At 37.5% G+C, this 26,115-nt stretch overlaps 3 protein-coding genes across 4 annotated transcripts; 2 read left to right on the forward strand and 1 right to left on the reverse strand.

Annotated features, from left to right (window-relative positions):
• The first annotated feature begins 741 nt into the window (after positions 1-741).
• BRIZ2 (zinc finger (C3HC4-type RING finger) family protein) lies at positions 742-9,921 on the forward strand. Its single transcript, XM_077360622.1, has 12 exons — positions 742-1,024; positions 1,524-1,639; positions 1,751-1,859; positions 2,029-2,143; positions 2,538-2,635; positions 6,129-6,235; positions 6,341-6,590; positions 6,740-6,793; positions 6,980-7,123; positions 8,445-8,509; positions 9,277-9,331; positions 9,493-9,921. Exons 1-12 carry the CDS (start codon positions 797-799, stop codon positions 9,640-9,642), a joined length of 1,491 nt encoding a protein of 496 aa, XP_077216737.1. The 5' UTR covers positions 742-796; the 3' UTR covers positions 9,643-9,921.
• Positions 9,922-11,487: 1,566 nt separating this feature from the next.
• On the forward strand, positions 11,488-14,014 carry LOC143851656 (RNI-like superfamily protein). Its single transcript, XM_077361136.1, has 2 exons — positions 11,488-11,606; positions 12,244-14,014. The coding sequence occupies exon 2, from the start codon at positions 12,274-12,276 to the stop codon at positions 13,681-13,683; it is 1,410 nt and encodes a 469-aa protein (XP_077217251.1). The 5' UTR covers positions 11,488-11,606; positions 12,244-12,273; the 3' UTR covers positions 13,684-14,014.
• An 880-nt stretch (positions 14,015-14,894) lies between these two features.
• On the reverse strand, positions 14,895-24,933 carry LOC143851181 (uncharacterized). Of its 2 annotated transcripts, XM_077360527.1 has the most exons (7): positions 24,719-24,933; positions 22,654-23,604; positions 18,348-18,521; positions 17,193-17,335; positions 15,945-16,055; positions 15,761-15,841; positions 14,895-15,247 (listed from the first exon to the last, which is right to left on the reverse strand). In XM_077360527.1, the coding sequence occupies exons 1-6, from the start codon at positions 24,833-24,835 to the stop codon at positions 15,796-15,798; spliced, it is 1,542 nt and encodes a 513-aa protein (XP_077216642.1). In that variant the 5' UTR covers positions 24,836-24,933; the 3' UTR covers positions 14,895-15,247; positions 15,761-15,795. The 2 variants fall into 2 exon arrangements, with proteins under 2 accessions (XP_077216642.1, XP_077216641.1); XM_077360526.1 differs by lacking the exon at positions 14,895-15,247 and having other exon boundaries at positions 15,646-15,841; positions 24,719-24,932.
• Between the last annotated feature and the right edge of the window lie 1,182 nt (positions 24,934-26,115).

Raw genomic sequence — 26,115 nt, forward strand, 5'->3', positions numbered from 1 at the left:
AAAGGAAAGGTTTTCCAATGAAAAATTTTCATGAAAAAATGAATGACGGAGAGAAAATATATAATGAAAGGCCGTATGAACACGTAAAGGTAGTGCGATAAAGGTACCACCCTTGACATTTGATCCAACAGCAGATCCTCAACAAGTGAGCTGCTGTTGGATTAAATATCAAAGATGGGATGCTGAGTGCGCGCTCATAAGGCCTTTCATCATATAAATTCACATGATGATGAAGATAGATCGGCGTTTTATTAGTAAAGCCCCAATAGTCCAGTATTTACCAAAAAAGTACTATACAGCTTCGCACCATAAGATGATCCAAACCGTCCATATGATGGGCCTCAACGTAAATAGATTGTTCCCAAAAAATAATTTCAATTGGATGATCTTAGCCCTCTGATCTATAGATGGCCTGCATATTATGGAAAACTCTATCGATTGAAGGGTTTTTATCATCCTATGGAAATGATTTTAGGTGCACAACATATTTCGGTCGTGGCCCATCAAATGGACGGTTTGGATCATCCTATGGTGCAATCCGTACAATACATTTTGGAAAATACTGGACGTACGGGCTTACACTATAAAGTATAAACTAGATAGATCGATGGATATATTCTCAGAGAGATAGATCCATGGTGGGTCCCACTTGTCAGAGTCATGCAGCACGTGCGAGGCGAGCTTGTTTGGCCCGCCATTCGTCCTATTTATACCTGTTTTCTCTGCATCTCATTCTCTTTCTTACAGTTTGGAAAACTCGTCCTACCTAGTACCTACGGCTGTGTGTTCCTCCGCCATGTCCTCCACCACCGCCACCTCAGCCGTGCCGGAAGAAGCTTTTCACCTTTCTCCAGCCATGAATTCCGGCGACCTAACCGAGCCTTCGAGCTCTGGCCTCACTCAGTCCGTACCTTTCTCTTCTGGAAACCCTATAATTGAAGAAACCAGGGGAATCATGCACCTCTATCGCGACGACATTCTCGAATCCTCCGCCTCCTCTTCTCCTCCCATACCCTACCTCCCGGTAGAGTCCTTTCTCTCTTTCTCCTCAGTACTTCTGTAATTTCAGATCTGAGGTTGCCTTAGTTTCTGTTTTCTATTTATAGTAATTCAGTTTGATTAAATACTAAGAATAAAGAAAGCTAGATTTAGGTTTTTTTTTTTTTTTTTTGCCCTTTTTTGTTCGATTTGATTTCTTGTTCTTTAACTCCAGCCCTTTCAAAATCTTTCTTCTTTATTTTTTTCAGATTGATAAAGATAGAAACGAAATGCGAAGATTGATTCGGTTAGTTTAAATACTAAGAAGAAAGAAAGCTAGGGTTTAGGTTCTTTAAAAAAAAAAAAAAATTTGGCGCTTTTTTGTTCTTTAACTCCAGCTCTTAAAATTCTTTCTTCTGTATTTTTTTTTTTGAATGGCTCTTCTGTATTTTTTAAGAAATGCTAAATCGATAAAGATAGAAATGCATTATCTCTGGAAGTTTGATTTTGTTTTTTTCCTCATCTCTTTATTGAATTCTCTTTAGGTGGGAAGAAAACCGCTTGTGTGTGTGCTCGCGGTCCCTAATCACATGACATACGCAGATTTCTGCCAGTTTTGTGGTTCATTTATTCAGCATATTTTGGAGATGCGAATTGTCAGGTCAATTTTTAATTTTATTTTTGTTGTTTGTTACTGTGATTTTTTTTTATGAGATTCAAATTGATTACACTTTTTATCTGATGGAATTTTGGTGTTTGCTTGTGAATTCAGAAATGATGGAGTGGATGACCGGTATAGTATTCTGATAAGGTTTGATAGTCAGAATTCAACAGATAATTTCTATACCCATTTCAATGGGAAGCGTTTCTCATCTCTGGAGGTTTGTCTGTTTGTAGTCTAGTTTACTATTTCCATTGGTGTGCATTCTGCTACACAATAATTTATCAGGAAAAAATGTTCAGTAAGCAGTTCCTGAACTTTTTATATGGTTGCTTGGGAGATTTATAATTTTTTTTTTATAAATTGTTTAATTTGTGGTTTGGGTACAGGTAGAGGTTTGCCGTGTCCTTTTCACAGTAGATGTACAGTACACAGGATCAATTGAACATGCACAGACTTCTTTTGCAAGCTCAACAGATCAGCCTACATGTCCAGTTTGCCTTGGTAAGTTCTTTGAGCATAGCATTTTGAAGTTTATGGCATCCCATTAATACAATATAGGAATGAAAATGGAGGGTTTTATTAATATTATCACATGATATTTACAAAGTTTGGAAATGCCATGTAGATTGAAAACCTGGACAGTTTTATTAAAGATTAAGTGAAATGAGAACTTGTATTAATTCAACAGTGCGCCATAGCTTCATCTCATTTCTTTCATTTTCTTCTTTAGCTTTGCGTGTTTTATTTATGCTCTCGTTTATCTGCATGGCTCTATTAGTCTGTCTAGTATCTACAAAGAGTGGGAAATGCATATACGTAGATTGGAAACATGGATTTTCAATTCTGAGCCTTTGCATTCAGATTCTTAAAGTTTTGCTTAATTTTTATCTTTTAGAGAGGCTGGACCAAGACACCAGTGGAATTCTCACAACAATTTGCAACCATTCCTTCCATTGTTCTTGTATTTCAAAATGGACAGATTCTTCTTGCCCGGTAAGTACTTCTGTTTTTTACAGTTATTGGTAGTAGTTTACCTAAGGAGATTATGTGAATACCTGAAATTGTGATCATTTTATTTCTACCCATCCATAATTGAATAATGGAAAGGATCTTCAAGAGTTTCAAGCCTGAGAAGTGCATGATGAATACAACCAACTTATGCATTGATTGTAGAAATATGCCTCACATTAGAATCAAACTTTGATACTTGAGGTGTAAACCTCAAGTTGCCTCCCCAAACCCAAAGCACCTCATATGTGCCTATGAGCTGTTGGGCTAACATCTCAACCGTGATGGCCACTTCAAGGGACATGGTTCTATGATTGCCGCTTGTATTCACTAAAGCCCTTATGATTTGATTAATTAATCTTCATATACTAGTTATTTCACTTGTTCCTCTCTTTTGAAAGGTAGCTTTATTAAAAATGGAAAAAAAAAGATACAAGGAAAGGAAGTAAGAAAAAAATCTGGCTCCCACACTTACTTTTCTCCTCCTCCTCCTCCTCCTCCTACTTTACTTTTCTTTCCGAGAGCAGGTTCAAGTATATACCTATGATTTGTGGACATGGACACGAGTGTCGCGTATTGACACGGACACGGAGTGTCGGACACGGCAAACCCCCAAAATTTAGAAACAGGGACACGGCTAAAATAGAAAGTACATACGATGCAATAGCAAATATTAGTTAAAGAAGAGCTAAAAAGGGTTTATAAGAAAAAAGACTTAATAATAAAAGAGGTAAACAATATGCAATAATAAAAAAAGAATGTCACACTTGAAACGGCACAAAAACATGTCCACACACCCAAATTAAGTCTAACGCTTATAGTAGTACATTTAAAAGTATCCAAGGAGTGTCGACATGGTGGACACGCATATCATGTCGGACACGGCAGGACACACATGTCAGCAATAAATTCAAATTGTCGGCTAAATCATAGGTATATACTAGTTAGTTAAACCCTATGAGAGATAATACCCACAATTGCTCTTCATTTTGCTGTTTTCTGGGAGATATGGGATGAAGGGAACCCCCATATCGTTCATAGGAGATTCATCTGCGGCGTCTATAACTTAGAGAATCAAGTTTAGTGTGGCTAGCTATGCTACGAATAAGAAAGGATTTTGAGGATGCCGGATCAGATTATGAGACGATGGTAAGATATAATGATGGGAAGAATGCCTGAGAGGAAGATCTTGGTCATACGTCGCACCCCACCCCGCTGCTTCCCAACTCCACCTAACTGAATGTCAATGGTCGTTCACTTGGCAACCTTGGTTTGGCTGACATTGGTGGAGTTTTTTAGGGACGGCAATGGGCACATTATTTTCTTGTTTTTAGGTCTAATTGGCGATTCTACTTCTTTCAATGCCGACGTTTGGGTACTTCACTTTGGCTTACATTTATTTTGCGAGCAGATGGAGGGGTGTCTTGAGGTGGAAGGGGGCTCTTCCAGCATGATTTCTTGATTTATTGGGCTCACAGGAATACTGTTGGTTCGTGGAGGCTTGCAATTTATCAACGAGATATATGATGTGGTGATGGGGAGAGAGATCGTGTTTTCTCACATTCCTAGGAGTTCTAACGATCTCGCCAATATGCTATCTAAATCAGGAGTAATTAGACCTCAAATGTATGTTTGTGTCGTGCCTACTTTCCCAATGATCTTCCTATGCGATTTTCTATTTTCTTAATAACATTGTTGTCCTTGTTAAAGAAACTATATAATAGTTACCATTATAATGATATTAATAAGTTTGAGTAAAATATTCAGAGCCGATAGGAACTGGCATATGTGCATTTTAGGTTGCGGAGCATCAATGTCTGTGTACGTGTGTCGCGCACGTGTGTGCGCGTGCACCCACCAACCTAGTTGGTAAATTTAAGTTATATTCGCATGCCTTCATGTGAAATGCTTTATTAATTTAAGAATATTTATTTCATATATGTTGTAACCTTATATGAAATTAATACAAGCTGGTGATGATTTTACTGATGTGAGTAACTCTTAGGAATCCATTGGGAGTAGAAAAACTGTTGGATAAAAGCACTATCTAGTGTAGTACTTTTCGTATTGCTTGGAGGCTTTTCTGCTGATTTATTTTGCCCGTGTTACTAGTTCATCCAGATGCAAACTAGGCATTATGTCCCATCACAGATAGAATGATCGAATCTACCTCAATAGAGCCCCATATGTTCTGATGGGATCATATTCCAGTTTTCATTAATGTATAGATTTTTCTTCCCAAAACAGACCAGAATCAACGACTGGGGAATTAATAGAAGGTTGATGGGTCGGCTGACAATTGTATAGTCTCGTATATATGGCTAAGAGCATTTTAGTGTTTCCACATCTTATTTCGCCAATGTCCATTTGTCCATATTGGGGACAATGCCCTCATTTTGGTTACGAATATTATTTTGTTCATTTTTTTGTTACTATACAACAAACAATGACTTCAACGAGTAGTGCATTTCACAGGGGAACTTTAAAACATTTTACTCAGCATCGTCTGCATGTGCCATGGGGATTGGGTGTGTGGGGTCCGTTCTTTGTTCATATAAGCACCTGATTTATGAGTAATATATTCAATCCTTATTTATTAATCTAGTTTGATCATTTGTGTGTGTGTGTGTGTGTGTGTGAGAGAGAGAGAGAGAGAGAGAGAGAGAGAGAGAGAGAGAGAGAGAGAGAGAGAGAGAGAGAGAGAGAGAGAGAGAGGGACAAAATTATTAAAGTACCATGTTCATCGGAGAACTCATTTGATGTCCATTGTTGTGAACAATTTGCAATCCACCTTTGTAGTGCATGAAATTATTAGCTTCTTTGTCATTGTGTTTGGTGAAAATCTTCAACCTTTCAACTATTTATTTACTAAATGCAGTGTCTGCCTACCTTTGATTCTCTTTTGTTGCAGTAATCACCACAGTGGGACTTGCGAGAAAAGCATAGCCAGTGATATTGTTAATGGCCACAAAAAGTATAATATATTGCATAAAAAATTGATGCATTAATGGATTAATTATGTGTCTGTAGCGAGAGTCTATCTAATATTTTTTGTCCCCCCCCCCTGCAACAAATTATGATTTGTGTGTGCATCCAAAAATATAATATATTGTGTGAGAAGTTGATCTATTACTGGATTAATTATGTGTCTGTAGCGACAATCTATCTAATATTTTTTGTTCCCCCTTGCATCAAATTATGATTTGTGTGTGCATCCAAAAGTATAATATATTGCAAATTGCATGAGAAATTGATGCATAAATGGATTTATTATGTGTATGTAACGGGAAATTATCTAATATTTTTTGTTCCCCCTTGCAAAAAAATTATGATTTATATGTACTAGAAAACTTTTTATTCGCATCCAAACTAGCGGCTGTAAAGATCACTGCATTTGATGTTAAAACTTTGCCTTGGCACAATTTGGATGGAACACTACCAGGCAACCGTTTAAATTTGTGACTTCTGTACACTTCAGGTCTGCCGTTATTGCCAGCAACAGCCAAAAAAATCAACTTGTTCTGTTTGTGAAACTTCTGAGAATCTCTGGATTTGTGTTATCTGTGGTTTTGTCGGGTGTGGAAGGTAAGGTGGACTTTGTTCTCTGCTGAATAGGAATGAAACTGGTATATCTTATGGCCTGGAGAACATGAGGAAATTTTTTTTTTTTTTTTTAAAAATTTTGTACAGGTATAAGGAAGGTCATGCTGTCAGACATTGGAAAGAAACACAGCACTGCTATTCTCTTGAACTGGAAACTCAGCGAGTGTGGGATTATGTTGGAGACAATTATGTTCACCGGCTAATTCAGTCCAAAACTGATGGGAAGTTGGTTGAGCTAAATCTTCATTGTGTTCATGCTGATAATGGATGTGGAAGTTGTGAATGTGGTGCGGATTCTGGAATCAGTGAGGCTCTTTTCAACAGTAAAGTAGAAGCTGTAATTAAAACTTTTTGTTGAATGCATTTTTATTTATGTTTCTTTCAGTGTTAGACTTTCAGTACTTGGCGTAACATAAAATCTTTTTTCGTGTTAGGTGTCTTGTTTTCTTTTCATGTTTCCTTTGATCTCACAAACTCCTTTGGCAGATTGTTGATGAGTACAATGATCTCCTGGCATCCCAGCTTGAAAACCAAAGAAATGTATGTTCCTTGACTATGTCTGTCCAAATGTCGAGAAGACCTTATTCCTATTCTATTTTAGAACTTTTGACTTGTTTCTGCTATAATCATAATCCATATGAATAAATTATACTGCAGATAATACTGAAGCTCATTATGTTTTTCTTGTGCTTGTTATACTAATAATTGCATTTCTTTAAACCATAGTATTACGAGTCCCTACTGCTAGAGGTCAAGGAGGAAACTGAGAAAGAAATTTCTGAAGCCGTTGAGAATTCTGTGGGTTATAAATTGCAGAAGATACAATCTAAGATCGACAAATGTCTTGAAGAGAAGAAGTTTCTTGAGGATGTAAGTGCCTTCCTGTTCTGCTCAGGTGGATTTTTCATATTGAGAGTTTGTTTCCGAGTTTGGATTTGGGAATACTTCAGCTTGGCAAATTAAAAACTTGAGAACTTCAGGCAAAGTTTAGAAAAGTTGAGTGTGTTTATCTATTTGTGAAGCATGTATATTTTCTATAAAGGAAATGATATTTGCACTACCTAGTTCTGATAATGGTACTCATCATTTTATTAAACACCTTTTTGAGTGGCTGTTGACAGGTTTCTGGGAATTGTAACAGCCTTTAACTAATTACAAAAAATGTAACAAGAAGAGAAGATTGCCATTAGTAAAAAAAAGGAGTGCAAATATCAATTCCCTTTCTATAATACATTAGTACTACACATTTGGGTTGCATAATATAGTGGTTAAGTACATTTTCTTGTATTTTAAGGGTCGTGAGTTTAATTCTAACGACGTTGTTTTTGTGAAAAAAACAAATTTCTTTAATACTGCACCTTTTTTTTTTTGTTTGAAAGATGACATTTCACTCCATAAATTTAAAGCTAATAATTTAACCATTTCTTTAATACTACACATATGAGGGCGAGCCTTGGCGCAACGGTAAGGTTGCTCCATTGTGACCTGGTGGTCACGGGTTCGAGTCATGGAAACAGCCTCTCTGCAAAGCAGGGGTACGGCTGCGTACATCTAGCCCTTCCCAGACCCTGCAATGGCAGGAGCCTCGTGCACTGGGCCGACCTTTTTTTTTTCTTGAATACTACACAGTTGGGTTGCATAATATAGTCGTTAAGTGCATTTGCTTATATTTTAAGGGTCGTGGGTTGAATTCTAACTACATTGGTGTTTTTGTGAAAAGTCAAATTTCTTGCAAGTTATTGAATGAGTTAGCGAATTGTTTGAGTTATTTACGACGACTTCAATAATTTGTGATCGATCTCTTTCTCGAAACAAATGAAAAGGAAAAGAAAGATGAAACATAAATCATGGATCGACTAAGCCCTCTCGGGGGCTTGGTTAAGAATAAGAAAGAGGAATCTCATGGAAATACTTTGTTATTGTCTTCTTTGTTAGAGTTATATTTCCTTCGGATGAATCTAAAATTCCAGAGTCTATCTTTTCACATGTCGAACCAAAAAACAAAAAAGAAACTTCGAATATAAAAGTTCTCATGAAAAATTCACTAATGATTCACAATTTTATTTTTTTTAATTATTTGAGTTGGTAACTGAATGTGGTAAAATATTTGTGTCGTATTATTAGTTTGTAATTAGTTCTATCAAAATTTCCAGCATTTATATAATAAGCATTGTCTTGTTTCTGCTTGCAGATCAATGAGAATCTGATGAAAAACCAGGAGATATGGAGAGCAAAGATTCTGGAAATAGAAGAAAGGTATAAAAACCTTCTTCAATGAATTGTTATCTAGATTCTAGAATATCTTCACAGGTACTGCATGTGTAGGGAATCAACTTTATTGAATGCTATGATGGTTGTGATTGATATCCTATTTAGGCTTTTATGTGAGAACTGAAAACCAATTGTACAAAGGCAGTTATATCAAGGATACTGATCTTAATGACTTAATTCAGCTGTCGTGATATAATAGAACCACTGACTATAGAAATGGGTATGGACAGGGGTTGGGCCTGTAGCTCATTGGTTTAGGCTTTGTATGTCAACCTTTAGGTCTCAAGTCCGATCTCAGCTTACCTACCAAGAGAGAGAGAGAGAGAGAGAGAGAGAGAGAGAGAGAGAGAGAGAGATGGTGGATTGGGGGTTTGTTAGGGTTCTATACGTTGCTGCATACCTATCATTCACTGGAGCTGTTCATGATGGAGCAGAATTCATCATGAACCTACATGTTTACAAATTTCCAATTTGTTTAATTTGATGCAATAGTATTTGGAAGAGCATGAAATTTTTTTTTTGAAATGGTAGACGAGCATGAAATATTAGCAGTAAATATTAAATAAATTCAAGGACAGAGCTTGGTCGGCAACATGTGTGTCCCCATCCCTGCATGTAACCCTCAAAACGAAGACCATTGTATGCAAAACTTGGATTAGTTTCTACTGTAATTGAGTTAGGAAATCAGGACCTTTCAGTTATACAACACAATATCATTCTTTAGTTGCATTAATGCCTAAACTGATCTTCAGGGAGCAAAGAGCTGTGAGATTGGGAGATGAGAAAATCCGAGACTTGGAGGAACAGGTAATCATAGCTTCTTACTTGTAAGGATAGGGTATCAGTCTCTGCTTTCATTGGTTTGGCCAGTATCTATTTTCTTCTTTACCTGTTTCTTAGTTTTATGACCATGTCTGGACCCAATATGGTTCACATCTCAGATTGATCTTGCTTGGTCTTTATGACAGCTTAGAGATCTAATGGTGTACATTGAAGGAAAGAAAACACTGGAAGAGCTGCCCAACTCAAATGAAATCAAGGAAGGCACGGTTTTGCCTGTACCAGTAGAGTCTTCAAAAAACAATGGTAAGCGTGGGACAATAAAGAAGAAAAACTAAAAGATACAATATGCCATTTTCTTGTTGGAATCCCCAGTTCGTCTGTGGGCTAATTGGCGATAAATTGTGATCTGATATGTGCTTATTTTCTTGTTTTGATGGGAGTTGGATGGGCTGGTTGGTTTCCTTTTCTATTTCCCCTCTATTTGCAGCTCTCTTATGTCGTGTGCTATTTCCTTTGGCTGTGTAATTTCTGCGGCATGCAATACAGGTGTTATACCTGCTGCATGTTGGATGGGCTACTCCATAAATCGAATTGGTTGGGGAATTCTTACTGTTTGAACAAGTCTTAAAAGAAAAAATCTTGTTTTTGCATCATACATTTGCCAGTTTTTGCTGCCCTAGATTCTGAAATATGGGAGGATCTGCTACTCTCTTGCTGACGGAAAGAAGGGCGAGAAGTTAAAAGCGAGTCAAATACGATAGCTGGTCTGCTTCTTCTCTTGTCTCTTAGCAACAATTTTGAAGAAATCCCGGATTCTAAAATCCGTGTATCCCAACGGCCCTAATATTTTCCCAAAAATTCGGTTCGCATTCTGAAACTGAAATTTGAAACCACGGTAAGGACTATGTTCTTCGACACTGAAGTCAGAGGTTCGATCCCAGCCTACCTATACAAGAAATGAGAGATAAAAGGGTCGGAATGAATGACAATATCTGGAAGACACTTTCGAAACGAAGAGGGGAGATACCCGAATGCAAGGGTTAAATTTGGGACAAAATGTCTTCACAACAAAGGCTGTCACAGTGGCACGTGAAGTATCTTTGCCTGGCTTATATAGGGTCTGTCCTAGGGATATTTTGTCACTTTGTAGAGAGATCGTAGCCATTCGATCAATGATTAACAATCATCGACTGCTGAAATGCATCGTCTATCTCTAGTAAATTTTGGAGCATGGACCATGGCGACAGTGGAATGGATCCTGCATGTCAAAAAAGCATTTTGTTAAGGGCATTTTTGTCTATTTTGGAGGGGGATGGATGGAGTGTAATCTTTATTACATGATTAACTTAAAATAATTTTATATTCAGTGATTAAAGGCTGGCAGATATTTTCATATTCCACCAACCAACTTCTCACCAGCTCATTTCTAGGTATGTACGTTGGGATATTTTGGTCATGTTCAGGATTTTTCCAAACAGCCAAAATGTTGATATTCCCACCCTTTTTGTCTGTCATTCTTCTTCTTGTTTTTAAATGGCGAAAAGATTTTTCATTAACTAAAACGGGAACAAGAAGGACCCAAATATACAACAAAGAGATTATGACGAAAAAGAAAAAAAGATAGAAGAAGAGTAAGCTAAAGTTATGGGGGTGGAAAATCGAAAAGCTCTAAACTCTCCCTCGAAACTCCTTGTCTTGCCAGTCTATCTGCTTTCCCATTGGCCGACTGTTTAACATGATAAAAAGAGACCGAGGCCGAACCAAGTCTATCGAGAATCTCATCAAATAAGACGGCAAATCTCTAGGGAGGCACACGTGAACCTCTTAACGGAGAATCCCCTTCAATTACAACCTTATTTAAGTCTAGATTGAGGAGCAACTTAATTACTTGATAAATGGCACGGACTTCCGCCTCATTAGCATCTGTTCCGGACTTCCTTGAGAATCCCCTTTTGTTTGTCATTCCTTATCCTAAAAAATTGGTTATTAATGTGGGTTTGCACTCAGGAGTCTCAAAACGTTAATATAGACAGAATTTGGGCACAACTGGTCATGTCCATTGGATCCATATCCGAGATATCGAAACGAATGACACCAATGTACGAAAATATTTTTGCTCATTTATTTATTCAGGAGGGGTATTTTTGTAACATTCAGTTGCTCATTTGCTAAACATAGGGGGGGGGGGCAATTAAGTAATTAGACAATTGGGTCGGCATTAGGCACAAATTGGATACGAAGGCTGCCTTCCAATAATTCAGATCCTTCTCTCTTTCTTTACACCGTTTCTCAAGAGCAGGTATTTTTTAGTTGGGTCTCTTTATTTGCTTTAATTTTGTTATTTCTCATTATTATATTTTTTTGAATTATGCCACGAAATCTGATTCAGATCTTAGGGATTCTTTCTTTTTATGATATGAAATTGATTTCTCTCTCTCTCTCTCTCTCTCTCTGATTAGTACATGAAAATCCTTATTTCTGTCTTTTAAAGAAAAAAAAATGGATTTTGAGTTTTGGTTGTGGGATTGGATTTATGGGGGAAGCCCGTCTCTTTTGAAATTCCACTTCTGAGAATGAATTATGGGATCTTAATTTCTGAAAAATAAAATAAAATTGCCTTTTGTTGTTCGAGTCATCAACTTTATATTTATGAGGTTGAATTGTATTAATCTACAGTTTTATCTTGTATATAAGATTGGATTGAGAGGTACTTGTTCAATTTCATTTTGTTTTTCAGAGAAAATGTAATTCTCTTCAATTTTTTTCATTTATCTTTTCAATGGGATTTATGTGGACTCGTTGAAAAAGAAACAATAATTTTTTTTGTTGGGATCAATTTGTAGAAATAATTTCTGGGTAGGAACATTTTATCCTGCCCATGAGATGAAAACCATCTTGGATTTTGCTAATTCTGAGTTTGATATCTTTTCATCTAGTTATTGGGGAAACAGGATAAATACATTTTGATGGAGCATTTACCAGACCAGTTAGTTTGGGAGATTTTAGGGAGGATCAGGAAAACTGTTGACAGAAATTCGGCATCATTAGCATGTAAACGGCTCCACGAATTGGAGAAAGAACAGAGAGAGTATTTGCGCGTTGGGTGTGGATTAGATCCTGCAAATGTAGCTTTAACTTCCCTTTGCACCCGGTTCCCTAACTTGACGGAAGTGGAAATCGTTTACTCTGGTTGGACGTCCAAATTAGGGAAACAATTGGATGACCAAGGTCTTCTCATACTTTCTAACCATTGCCCTTCTTTGGCTTCCCTAACCCTAAGCTTCTGTACCTTCATTACCGATGCGGGTCTAGGCCATTTGGCATCTTGTTCAAGTTCAAAGCTTAGGGCTTTGAAGTTGAATTTCACACCAGGGATCTCTGGTTGTGGGATATTGTCTCTGGCTGTTGGGTGTAAGAACCTATCCACCCTCCATCTCATTCGATGCTTGAATGTGAGCAGCGTCGAATGGTTGGAGTATCTTGGTAAGCTAGAGACACTAGAGGACCTCTCAATCAAGAACTGTAGGGCTATTGGGGAGGGTGATCTTGTTAAGCTTGGATCTGGTTGGAGAAAGCTAAAACGCTTGCAATTCGAAGTAGATGCTAATTATAGATACATGAAGGTGCATGATCGCTTGGCTGTGGATAGATGGCACAAGCAGTGTGTTCCTTGTGAGTCGATGAAGGAGCTAAGCTTAGTGAATTGCCTCATCAATCCCGGTAGAGGTCTTTCTTGTGTGCTAGGGAAATGTAAGGCATTGGAGAAACTTCATTTAGACATGTGTGTTGGGGTTAGAGACAGTGATATAATGAGTTTGGCTCAGAAATCAAGTAATCTTAGATCAATTTCACTCCGGGTTCCTTCTGATTTTTCACTTCCTTTGTTAATGAACAATCCATTGAGATTGACTGATGAATGTTTGAAGGCGATACCTCAAAACTGCACTATGCTCGAATCTTTGAAGATATCTTTTTCTGATGGGGAGTTCCCTTCATTCTCCTCTTTTACCTTAAGTGGTATCCTTACTTTGGTCCAAAGATGTCCAATTCGCCTATTGGCACTCGACCATGTTTACTCGTTTAATGACCTTGGGATGGAGGCTTTGTGTTCAGCTCATTTTCTGGATACACTAGAACTTGTAAAATGCCAAGAGATCAGCGATGAGGGAGTGCAGCTTGTCAGACACTTCCCTTGCTTGAGTACTCTTAAGTTCTCCAAGTGTTTGGGTGTGACAGATACCGGGTTGAAGCCGCTTGTGGGTTCACAGAAATTGGAATTGTTGATTGTAGAAGATTGCCCTCAGATTTCGGAGAAAGGTGTTCAAGGGGCTGCGAGGTCTGTATCATATAGGCAAGATTTGTCATGGATGTACTGAACTTGTTGGTAGATCATGCATTCTAGCGGGTTGATTTGATAAGTTTGCTTTGAAGATTTGAATAGAAGAGGGTCCATCTTATATTGCTGATTTGCAAGGTCTATCATAGTTTTGATAGAAACATGTCAGCCCACTGTGCATTACAGCTTCTTCATGCTTCTTATGTATTTGTGAATTCATGGGATGTGTGCCTAAACATCTAGAAAAAACATATTTAAGAACTTTTTACCTGAATTATATGCATCAATTATGCATTTATTGTATGTAAACTAGAACCAGACCTTCATGATTTTATGGTACTTTAATAATGTCTTTTGTGTTTCAGAACTTACATCCTGCATTGATATTTAAGGGTTCCTTTGGAATTGTAGCGAAAGTCCAATTTGATATTGAAGTTTATGTGAGATGCAATCTGAAAGAAACCCACATTGCAACTTGGGTGTGCATCCAATGGCATCCTGAAGCAGTAGCATTACTATTTTAAGCAACCATTTCCATATTATGTTTTTCTATTTTTATTCATACAGTATAAGCCATTGGGAGATGATGTATTCACCCCCTTTTGTTTGTCATTTTTAAGCCCGAAACATTTTAAAAGAAATGGAGCCTTACTGAAAAAGGCTTGCAGGTGTCTGGCAAGTGATTGGATATCATTACCTATATTATTTTGGATCCGAAACATTTTCTTGCTGAGAGAATCCTGACCTTTTCTATTGCAAACTTATGCTTGGGAACTTCTTTTCTAGTTTACAAGACCTCTCTTTCATCAGTTATCATCCGATACGGGAAAAGTAAAAAAAGGAAAGAAAGTGAAAAGAAAAGGATTCATTCCAAGGCATTGCCTAGTTGGAAAGTGTTTGGGAGACAGTGGTCCTCGGATGGTCAAGCATTATGACATTTTCGTGATGGGAATTCTTTTCAAAAAATTTATTGTTTAATTCGAATTGTGAGTCAAGAGACTCAACCCATTTTCCGATAAGTACCAAAGTTTCCAAAGATTTGGTGACCTAGCTAGAGTTTTTTTCATGTAAAATTTTTTCACCAAAAGACTTATAGAACACGGCCAGTGCTATGGCTGTGTTACACAGGATAATTTTTCCTGGAAAAGTAGTCAAGGGAAAAAGCATTTACACTAAAAAAAAAACTTTCGGCATAGCTAAACATTAAGTCAAATAGTTAGAGCAATACCATCTGCATTTCAAGGGGAAAAGGAAAAGGGTTCAATATAATAATATTTTTTATATGGTGTCCAAACAAGTGAAAGTATTTTTTTTAAAATACAGCAGGACCTACATGGTTCGATGATCCAAACCATTTAAATTTGTTGGGCCCCAACTTAGTAGGCCGTGCCCCAATCATATCCATAGGATGATCCTAACACCCCAATTTTCAGAAAAACAAAATCCATAAAAATGAGCTTAAAGTAACACTGGAAATTTAGTGGGAAAATCACCAGATATAAGAATATTATGATCATCTAAAGATGGATATTTTGGGGGCTATGGGCTCATCCATTGTACGGGCCAGCAGACAATGGCTTAGATAAATCGGCTACCTCGTCTTTCTGCAAGAAAAAATAGACATTGTATAACAGCTCTATACGTATGAGTTAATTATGTAGAAAAAAACCCGGTCTCATCGGAGCGAAAGAAATGATCATGGCCGACCCCAATATCTGATAATGCATTTTGTTGTGCTAATCTAACAACCAGAGATTAGATAAACAACATTTTGAGTAGCCAAAGCTTGTCAGATTGCCAAATTTCAATCATGGCTTCATGTTTTAGTCCAACATTGGCCGCCATAAGGATGAATCCAAATTCGACACTTTCCATACACAGTCTATCCAAGGTAATGTGCTAATGTTATAAGTAGATAAATTTTTGCCAATACTAAAAAACAAGACTGGAATTTACACATAATAACATGGAATAAGTAACTGGTCAAGGTAAACATGACGTATAAGAGGATGGGGAGATTAAATTTATAATGCCCAGTAATAGATATATGTATATATATTTCAGAAAAAGAAAAAAAGTGATTGTTAACATCTGCAGAGGAAGTCTACAATACTTACAATAATATACAATTTTAGTTTTATGACTTGGAGCTCTAAACACCGCCAGCACAAACATCCCCACGGCAAAGTGGACATACCCTGCAAACAACAGCAGATAAGAGAAAAGCATATAGATATAGTGTCATCATATGACTCCAGATAACGAGAAAGAAGAAATGGAAGAAGATAATGATTATGATACCCATGTATTTCTTTAAGCCATTTGTCAACACATGACATATGGTATTCATGGTGGCACGGCAGAACTCTTATTTCATCCCCTTCCTCATACTCAATCAGGCAAATGTAACACCTGTGAATAACAGTAAGAAAAAACTGAGAAATTAAACTAGTAATGGTTAAACTAAATTGATGAGAACCAAATAGAAAGTTTTGCTCTTTTTTCTGTACAAAGGGAAAAAACAATGTTTCATACTGATTCGCATGCATGTGCTGTGCGTATACAGTAAGGAACAAATGAGAAGTTGAGACAAGAATGACTAAACTAAATTATGAGAATCAAACAGAAAGTTTTGCTCTTTTCCTGTCTGAGATGGTGAAAATCTGTAGTTTCTTAGTGGTTCTGTGTGCATCTGCTGTGACCGCTAAAAATTCAATCTCGTAAGTCCTAATATTTCCACTTTTGACAATTCGACAGGGTGAAAACCATCTTCATGCACTATTGTGCTAATTGACTACACAAGCTCTTACCCTTGATGAGGAGTCGATGCAATTGACTCAATCTAGGCAACTTCTAATTGACATAGTGATGGACAACATTTCAGTGAATTTATGAGCACAAAGTTTTCCAATTTTATGCATCACTTGAACCAAGGATCTCATTATAGTTCATGGTTGAACTTTAAAGTAGCATTCCATGTCTATGCACAGCAATGACTCAAACTAAAATATAAATTTTTAGTCACATCAAATAATGTATTTCTTAATGAGAATTCACGAGATAAAGCATAGCAAGAAACTAAACCTTTTTTTTGTTTTGAAATGATCGAGAAACTAAACTATTGCGCATAATCTCCATTGATATATATCACTTGACCACACATCACAAATTTAATGGTCAAACTAAGTTACATACACAAAACATGCCCCAGCGATATGTTTGTGAAAAAACTAATCAAGCCAAATACAAATTCCAGCATCATGTGATATGTGTGTGCGTGCGCTATTTTTTTTTTTTTTTTTTTTGAAATGATCAAGAAACTAAAGTATTCCACATAATCTCCATTGTTATATATAACTTGAACCACAAATCACATATTTAACGGTCAAACTATGTTCCATACGCAATACAATCTCCAGCGATATGTTTGTGAAAAAACTAGTCAAGCCAAATACAAATTCTAACACCATGTGTGTGTGTGTGTGTTTGAAAAGCAAATCATTTGATATATGTCTAGTATATTTATCTTGAGATAAAAAGCTAACTTACTGCTCCACATCATCCCCATTTTCAGCTGAGGTAGTCTTCTTGTGATTCTTGAGAGGGAAAGAATTAACAACAGACTCTGGGGCTGGTCTTGACATCATTGAAAGTGAAAGAGACACAGGTTGGCGATGAAGTTCATCCAGGACCTGCATGGTCGATATTTTCAGCAAAATAAAGCATACCAAATATGAAGAGAAACCGGAAAAATTAGGAACTTTACGTAATCTGCCAAATTGAAATTGGATACATTAAGAATGAATTTCCTCCATACATATAATGAATGACTACTTGAAAATCTGATGACACAGTCTTTAAAGAAGAGCAAACCTAATCCTGAATCATATCTAATACAACTGGGCATTACAGATCATCATTACCCAGTTTGTATAAATTACATACCAACTATGTAGAAACACCAGCCTTACAAAAAACAAAATGTCTAAAGCGAGCTGAACATCTGATACAAGTTATTATACTAGGAATCCACCAAAAGTAGAAAATGTGTTGGATACATATAGGCCAAAACGCATTAAAACCTTAGTTTAATCATACACATTGGTATATATCAATTTCAACCGATAAAAACCTAATTTTTGAGACCATTCCAAAGAAGAAAAAAAAAAAAACCTAATTTCTGTTCTAGAACAAAAAAAGAGAGAAGGGAGTTATAATTTGCAGTCCAAGAAAGCACAAACCCTAACTTCTACAACTACAAATTCCTAAAATTAGACTCCCTCAAATATACAAGTTTATCCCTAACCTCTACCATCTCAAAGGCAAACGAAAGGGCCAAACCATATGCCCAAACTTCCACATCCATGCTATCAAACTCATCTATCACTAAGGCATGCAACTCCGTCAAGATAAATCCACAACCAGGGTCATAAGATTGAACAAGGACAAAATGAGTGTTTCCAATTGTAAAGTTTAGATAAATATGCCACTGCCATTTACATAAGACAAAAGGGACCTTCAAGTCAACAACTCAACAAAGCCTTTGTTCCAAACTAGTTGGGGTCGGCACAAAAGGGACCTTGACGTTCATTTAATGCATAACCAAGTCACCAACTTCATGGAGGATGGAAGAATTCTCAGAGGACATATAGCTACTTAAACAAATAAAACAAAAATCACAAGCCATGATGTTAGGCAATTTACCTCAAATAAGGCCTCAGCTAACATGACTATTCGTGAAATGCTTGCACGAGTACCCGATTCTTCCGCCATTAAGAATGTCTCGCATGAGCATGTACCTGCTGGGTGCAGCCCAGATGCACAAAAAGTAGTTCGCCCACTACTCTCATCAAGGCCACCACGAAGCCTTTCCCAGAACTGCAGAGATGCGTGTGTTTCTTTTTAGGCAAAGAATTAACAGAATCGTGGAAGAAAATTGAATATCACTCAATAATGCAAACCCATTTTGTTGAGTAGAAATGTAAGCCCACCAAATGTGCTAAAAGATGTATTCCATGTCGAGAAATCACGACCACTCCCAAGAATGGAAAAGAATAAAGAAAAAAAAAATGAAGCTCCATGGTCTCCACTTGGGCAGAGATGGGCTGTAGATAAATGTTTACGTGCAGATTGAAATGGGCTGTAGACATATGTTTACATGCAGATTTGCCACAATAATAATAGTTAAGAAAACATGAAATCTGCACCTATAGAGTGAAAATCAGAAATATGATGTTTCTACATCTCAATTAACATTTCAAAGAATTATAAAGGATCAAACATTGCTCAACAGTACGAACTCATTTAAAGGAAGTATCCAAAATGCCACAATTCCTAGCTGAAAATTGATTCCTACCAAAAAAAAAAAAGAAAAAAAATGATTATATAGTGAGATATAGGTTTAATCCATTGAGAACAAAGAAACAGATTATGTGACCATGTATGTCCCAAATAGAGTCCGAAATGTATCAATTTAAATGCAGAAACAACTCAACTCAACTCAACAAAGCCTTTGTCCCAAACTAGTTGGGGTCGGCTAAATGAATCCTTTAGAAAAAATTCATGAAGAAGGTAAAAGGAATCTACCTGGCTCTAATCCTGGTTCTAGTTGGGTTCTTCTCCTTTGATCATTTTCTTCCATTCTATCCTATCCAAGGTCATGTTCTTTGTTATGTTACTAGCTATCAAGTCTTTCCTCACTGTTTCTACCAAGTTGTTTTCGGTTTGCCCCTACCTCTTTTTACTCCATCAATTTGGCACGAGTCGCCTCTTCTCACCGGAGCATCCAAGGCCTACCTTGGATATGTCCAAACCATCTTAAGCGCTGCTCTTTCATCTTCTCCTCAATTGGTGCCACCCCCACCTTTTTACGAATGTCTTCATTTTTAATTCTATCTAACCTTGTGTGGCTGCACATCCATCTAAGCATTCGCATCTCCGCTACACTCATCGTATGCACATGCTGCTTCTTGGTGGCCCAACATTCTGAGCCGTACAGCATGGTTGGCCTCACAGCTGTCTTCTAAAACTCTCCCTTCAACTTGGTAGGGATTTTACAGTCGCACAGAACTCCCGAGGCAAGCTTCCACTTCAACCAACCTGCTCGTATTCTATGGTTAACATCCTCTTCAATCTCTCCTTCCTTATGTAGAATTGAACCAAGATAGCGAAAGATATCCCTCTTGGGTACCTCCTGTTCAGTCATATTTACTACATCCTCGTCCCGCCTCCTTACATTACTAAAGTTGCATTCCATATATTCTGTCTTAGTCCTACTCAGTCTAAAACCTTTAGATTCCAAAGTAGTTCTCCATAACTCTAATTTAGCAATTACTCCTGCTTTGGTTTCGTCGATTAATACTATATCATCTACAAATAACATACACCACGGCACCTTATCCTGGATACCCTCCGTAAGCTCATCCATAACTAGCGTAAAAAGATAAGGACTTAGAGCTCATCCTTGGTGCAGTCCAATTGTAATTGGAAACTCACTAGACGTGCCATCCGTAGTTCTGACATTAGTTACTGCTCCATCGTACATATTCTTAACCACATCAACATATTTAGTAGGCATTTTTTTCCTTTCAAGGATCCACCACATAACACTCCTGGGAACCTATCATACGCTTTCTCCAAATCAATGAAAACCATATGAAGGCCCTTTTTATTTTCTCTAAATCTCTCCATTAACCGCCTAATCAAGAAGATAGCTTCCATAGTCGATCGTCCGGGCATGAAGCCAAACTGATTCTTTGACACCTTACTCTCTTTTCTTAGTCTATGCTCAATTACCCTCTCCCAAAGCTTCATGGTGTGACTCATTAGCTTAATTTTCCGGTAATTAGTGCAACTCTGAATATTCCCTTTATTCTTATAAATAGGCACTAATGTACTCTTCCTCCACTCATCAGAAACACCTTGATAAAAATTAAAAATTGGTGATGCACAATTCCAAGCTGAAAATTGACTCTATATTTATTGACCAGATTAGAAGAATAAGATTATATGGAGAGACATATAGGTTACTACGTTAAAACAAAGAAAAAGAAATAGACTTTGTGGCCGACACTGGTGTCAATTTCTAGGAATGCTACGGTACCCAATATCACAGAACCCCATATATTGAGGTAGGATGAGTTTTGAGCTAGAATTTTCTTAAAATATCATATAGTATATATATATATATATATATAGAGAGAGAGAGAGAGAGAAAACGGTTCCTACACATATGTGTAGAGAGTTCTCTACACACTAGCTTAAAATACAATGGGGGCCCACATTGTTTGGGTGATCAAAGCCATCCATTTTAAAGGCCCCCGCATAGATAGGGTGTCTACAAAAAATCTCATCCATAGGATCATCCCAACCCTACGATTTGGGAGGTAAAATGGATGTCTTTAAACCTTCACAAATTAGTCCATTTTTTGCCTCCACAGTTTGAATGGTTAGGATGATCCTATGGATCTGATTTTTTGTGGACACCCTATCTATGTGAGGGCCTTAAAAATGAATGGTTTGGATCACCCAAATAATGTGGCCCCCACTGTATTTTAAGCTAGTGTTTAGATAACTTATCTACACATGTGTAGGAACCGTTTTCTCATATATATATATATGGTATGTTTTGTACAAAGAGATGTAATATTGACTTCAGTTAATGTATATAAACAAGATAAAAGGTAAATAATATATGTACAAAGTCATGTCCTCAATTGATTTAACAGTGCTACTACGTTTACAAAAAGGGATATCTTTTTTTTTTTGAAAAATGTTTACAAAAAGGGATATCAATAAGTAATTCTTTATAAGCTCCAAGAATACACTAAAATAGTTTAAGTTAGGCTTACACATTAACCAACAAAATTATACAAAGTTTATATAGAAGTTATTTCAATTACTTTCCAATAAGTTCCAACTACCAAGTATACCTATTAAATGTATTTAAAATAAATAAATATATATATATATATATATATATATATATATATGCAGAAAGACACTTTCTGCAAAGAGGAAGAATATAAATTGTATGCATGTACCAACATTTAGGTTGACCGTCAGCATAACTGGAATCTTATTAGAAAAAGAAAAAGAAAAAAGACAAGGGTGATGATAAATTCACTGGGCCAAACCATTCAAAAAGAAAAAAAAAATCAACGAACCAACTGTCATTTACGAATATGAAGGCACGATGTGCGGCCCCATCATCCGACCTTCTTTTCTTTTCCACCTCTCCTCCAGAACAACTTCCCTCTCTGTCCAAACTATACAGTAGGGGGTGCTCTGCCCACTCTCTCTTCAAGCTATACAGTATGGGGTGCTGTGCCCACTCATAGGCCATACTATACGGTAGGGGGTGTTGTGCCCACTCATAGGCCATACTATACAGTAGGGGGTGCTCTGCCCACTCGTAGGCCATGCGAATCCTCGTCAGTTATGGTGAGGGGGATGGCTAGGAGGGTGGAGTATGCTCCCAGCTTTTGTGCGGTGATATTAAATGGTGAGAAAGTGGGATGGTGACAGTGCTGAGGTGTTGCTCGAGTCTCTCTCTATGTATGCATGTATGAATGTATGTAGAGAGAGAGTTAGCAGTGGCTACTTTAGTTTTGCACAAGCCAAAAGAAATTTTCTATTTTTTTATTAGAGATGAAACACCATGATAACCGTGAGAACACCATACCAGTCCATCATTCCCGTGCTCCCCATTCAGCGTCCAGAAGCACAGCAACGCTGAACCAGTGCAGTGTTCATAGCATTCTCGAGGGATTCTGCACTCATTTTCAGTTTCAACTAGGGAGTATGGAACTTCAAAAATAGCATTCCAATGCACTATGGCACAAAGAACTGACAGGACCGGATTAGGAACACGTTCACTAAGTTATGGAACCAAAGCAACTTAACCCCAAGTGCAGTCTAATATGTACCAATATACATGCACGTATGCCAAGATAAAATTAAATAACTACTGCTAATGCATTAAAGAAATAAAGTGGGAGGGAAAGATCACCTCGGATCTAGAATGCCAACGCCGTCCATGTCGGCCATGACTTCTACTGCTAAAGTATCCTAAATCATCTCCAATCCCATTGTCAAAAAGATCGCCACTGAAATCAAGGAGCCATCTGTCGTGAGATCCCAGATCATCACTACCCTCAGTTGAGAAAACTATTACTGGGGAGTCACTATGCCTCCTAGAACTGCGTCTTGAAAACGCATCCCAAAACAACCTTCTACTATTCCTTCTTGCCTCACGACCACTCATTTCCCCACTGCTACTACCTAAGATATTGGAAGAGATACTCACCATATCAACATTAAGTACACTTCCGTTTCCCTGATACAGGAGGGATGCTGGAATGGAAGGCGTTGCGTCTCCTATGGATTCATCTCTGAGTGACTGCAAAGCCACTGACGAATCAGAAACAGCAGAAATAGAATTTGAGTCGGAACTAGGGATGGCCGAAACTTCGCCTTCATGATTTTCTACAGCTGAAACCCCATTTGCATGTGAGTCTCCAGGTTCCTGTTGTGAAGAACTGCCCTCGTTTATAGTATCATTCGACCTCAACGGCCCCAGCCAAGTCTCGACATTTTTAGGCGCAGATTCAACAGGTTGCAGATCTTTAGAAGTACTAGCTATATCACTAGTTCTCTGCCGATAAGACTCAGCAATACTATAACCAGCATTTTCCTGACAAGGAACTAATTCCTTCCTTTCCGACAAGCATTTCCCAACGTCACTAGTTTCAAGACTTCTCGAACCATATTCCATACGCATATCTTCATGGGTACCATTTCTGCTCTCACACGATTTTCCATTTCCATCAATGGAGCGGTGATCATTTGCTGAGGAGAAGATTAAAGAGGATTTCTTTGCTGAGCTCTTGAGGGTATCATCAGCAATAGAATCCTGCTGTGCGACAGAACTAGTCAATACTTCAGCCAGATCATCTTCCATCTGCAAACAAAGAATGACACCATGTATCAATCACACTTTGAAAAATTTAGCTTGCACATAAGTTACATTTTATTTAAAGGGCTGGTATTGCCACCCTCAAAAAGATGTTTCTTAAGCCAAATCAATTGAGAATTTTATGATTGCAAAATTATGGTCCAAAGCCTCAATAATGAAATAAGTAAAACATCCAAGAAGGAAAGATATGGAGAGATGCAAAGAACTGCCTCTAAGATCCCAAAAAAAAAAAAAAAAAAAAAAACACTAACTCTAAGCAAAGAAAATCCAAAGAGGGTCTCTGGTCTGCTCGGGTCATTCGCTCAAACTTAAGTCTTAGGTGGGAAATGTGAAGTTGCAAACATTACAAGGTCAGCAGAATGAAACCAAAACATAACCAAAATATAAAATAAAAGAATGGTTGAAAACACATCCATACAAGCTTGCCATTCCCAAAAAAAAAGAAAAAAACCTCCATACAAGCTCAAATGCAACATAAAGAGTTAATTAGCTCCTTTCAAGTTTGACACAAAAAACTGATATTGATTCGCCACACATCACCACCAAATGCATCGATATAGTGTTCCATGGCCCCCTATTGCCCATATGATGGGCCCTATATCGGATAGGACATGCACCCATGTTAAAAAACACGAATTGAACAATACTCTTACTAATCATCTGATAAATGGAATCTTGTAGACCATTGTTAATTTTTGTTTAGACCATCCACAAGAAGTTTATCAATTGATTGGATGGATAAAATCATTATCGGTGTTAGTTTCATACATTTCCCATCCTTGGTAAAGATTAGAAACCCATCTTGTTTATCTCAATGAACTAGGAACAAACTTATATACAAAAAGGTAATAAAAAAGCAGCAATTAGGAAATGCAAAGCTGTGTACAGACAATTCTATAAAAATCTAAACAAGTGTTTCATGTGAAGTCAAGGGCGATCCAATTTTTCCATACCAAAAACTATCATTCCATTAAATCGAAATTCCAAACAACAGCTCGGATCATTTCAATTTCATCCAAAGAAACCCTAAAGAAAATGAAGATGAAAGGAGAATTTGGGGTTTTCCTTATGACTTGATTGGTTGTTTTGGAAATTTTACCTGATGGGGAGCGTGAGATCGGGAGCCCCCGCAGATGAAGGGAGCGAGACGGCGTTTGCCGCGGTTGACTCGGGACCGACAAGGGCGCGACCCCAACCGACTACTGCCCGAACCCATCTCTACCTTTTCTTTTACTAAATTAGCCTTATGTGGCCCTCATACAAAACACAACACAGAGAGAGAGAAAGAGAGAGAGAGAGAGAGAAAAGAAGAAGAAGAAGAAGAAGAAGAGAAGAGGAAAATGGAGATTATGCGGATAGACCGTCCATTTGAGAGCACTACTTTGAAACATACGGTAGATGCGTTCGCGTTGTATAGTATAGAGATAATAATATTAAAAGGGAAGTGATATATTCGCTCCTTCTTTCAAACCTGGGACAGACCCGTGTAGTGTATTTATGACTACTATTTTACACTACAGGTGGCTGTCCCAAGTAAAAAAGGGCATATAAAAATCTTTTGTTGGAGAGGATGTTTGTTTCTTCGTTGCGCCACCTCTTCATGGCGCAACCTCACTGTAACGCAATGTGTCGCGCTTTCTAAAATTAAAGTTTGTCCCATCTTTGGTTTGATCTCAACCATCCATTTGGGAATTTAATGATTGGCATGATATTCAGCTCAGCTCATAGAGGATCCAAAACAAAGTGTTATCAGATGGACGGTTCAGATCAAACAATGGTGGGACCCGCTATGCATTGAAGATGGACAGTGGGACCCGCTAGCCAATAATTCACATTCGGCGACAAAAATAATATACATTTATTATTCCCTTTATCCTCTATTTAGGTCCCCTTTTTTTTGTTTGCATTGTTGTTTTGATATGTACGCATATAAATAGTAGAGGCTAATGTACATTAAATATAGGGAAACGGTACAGGCAGAACATTGCTTTAATAATTGCACAAAACCCACTTTGTCTTTTCTATTTTAATCAGCTTGTGAGAGCTTTTTGGGAAATGTAATGACATTTAACAGCTCTTTAAATACTAACACAAGATGAGTTAGTGAGAAAATAAAACCAGGGTTATAATTTCTTAGTTAAAGATGATCCTGTTAAGCTTTTGTACGGTGTCGGTGTCGGTGTCTGCTCCGGTAGGAAGTGCATGTGTTTATATATATCTATATATATAGTGGGGCCCACCTTATCCGAAGGTCAGAACCGTTCATTTTCTCGGCCACAACATAACTAGATCATGCCCTGAAAATCACCTCCACATGATGATCCTAACAACAGTGAGACTTCTTCTCAGATGATGAAGAAGAAGATCCACTTTCAATGCTAAATCAAATCAAAATATAACAATTAATAATAGCAAAGGAATCGAGAAAGCTATCTGGAGTAACAGTGAGAATCCCTTCTCCTCGAATTGCAAAATCCTGACAAAAGTTACTCTTAA

This window comes from Tasmannia lanceolata, unplaced genomic scaffold (assembly GCF_043159265.1).
Source record: "Tasmannia lanceolata isolate RefF3 unplaced genomic scaffold, GAP_Taslan_0.1 ptg000018l, whole genome shotgun sequence".
Lineage (NCBI taxonomy): Eukaryota > Viridiplantae > Streptophyta > Magnoliopsida > Canellales > Winteraceae > Tasmannia > Tasmannia lanceolata.

What these genes read in the sequence shown, in the direction of transcription:
- BRIZ2 (XM_077360622.1), top strand. Translation starts at nt 797, where the DNA reads ATGTCCTCCACCACCGCCACCTCAGCCGTGCCGGAAGAAGCTTTTCAC. An exon ending in TACATGTCCAGTTTGCCTTG is followed by an intron (nt 2,144 to 2,537) that starts GTAAGTTCTTTG and finishes TTTATCTTTTAG; the next exon opens with AGAGGCTGGACCAAGACACC. An exon ending in GGACAGATTCTTCTTGCCCG is followed by an intron (nt 2,636 to 6,128) that starts GTAAGTACTTCT and finishes TGTACACTTCAG; the next exon opens with GTCTGCCGTTATTGCCAGCA.
- LOC143851656 (XM_077361136.1), top strand. Translation starts at nt 12,274, where the DNA reads ATGGAGCATTTACCAGACCAGTTAGTTTGGGAGATTTTAGGGAGGATC.
- LOC143851181 (XM_077360527.1), bottom strand. Translation starts at nt 24,835, where the DNA reads ATGGGTTCGGGCAGTAGTCGGTTGGGGTCGCGCCCTTGTCGGTCCCGA. An exon ending in GATCTCACGCTCCCCATCAG is followed by an intron (nt 23,605 to 24,718) that starts GTAAAATTTCCA and finishes CTTTGTTTGCAG; the next exon opens with ATGGAAGATGATCTGGCTGA. An exon ending in GTTGGCATTCTAGATCCGAG is followed by an intron (nt 18,522 to 22,653) that starts GTGATCTTTCCC and finishes GCATCTCTGCAG; the next exon opens with TTCTGGGAAAGGCTTCGTGG.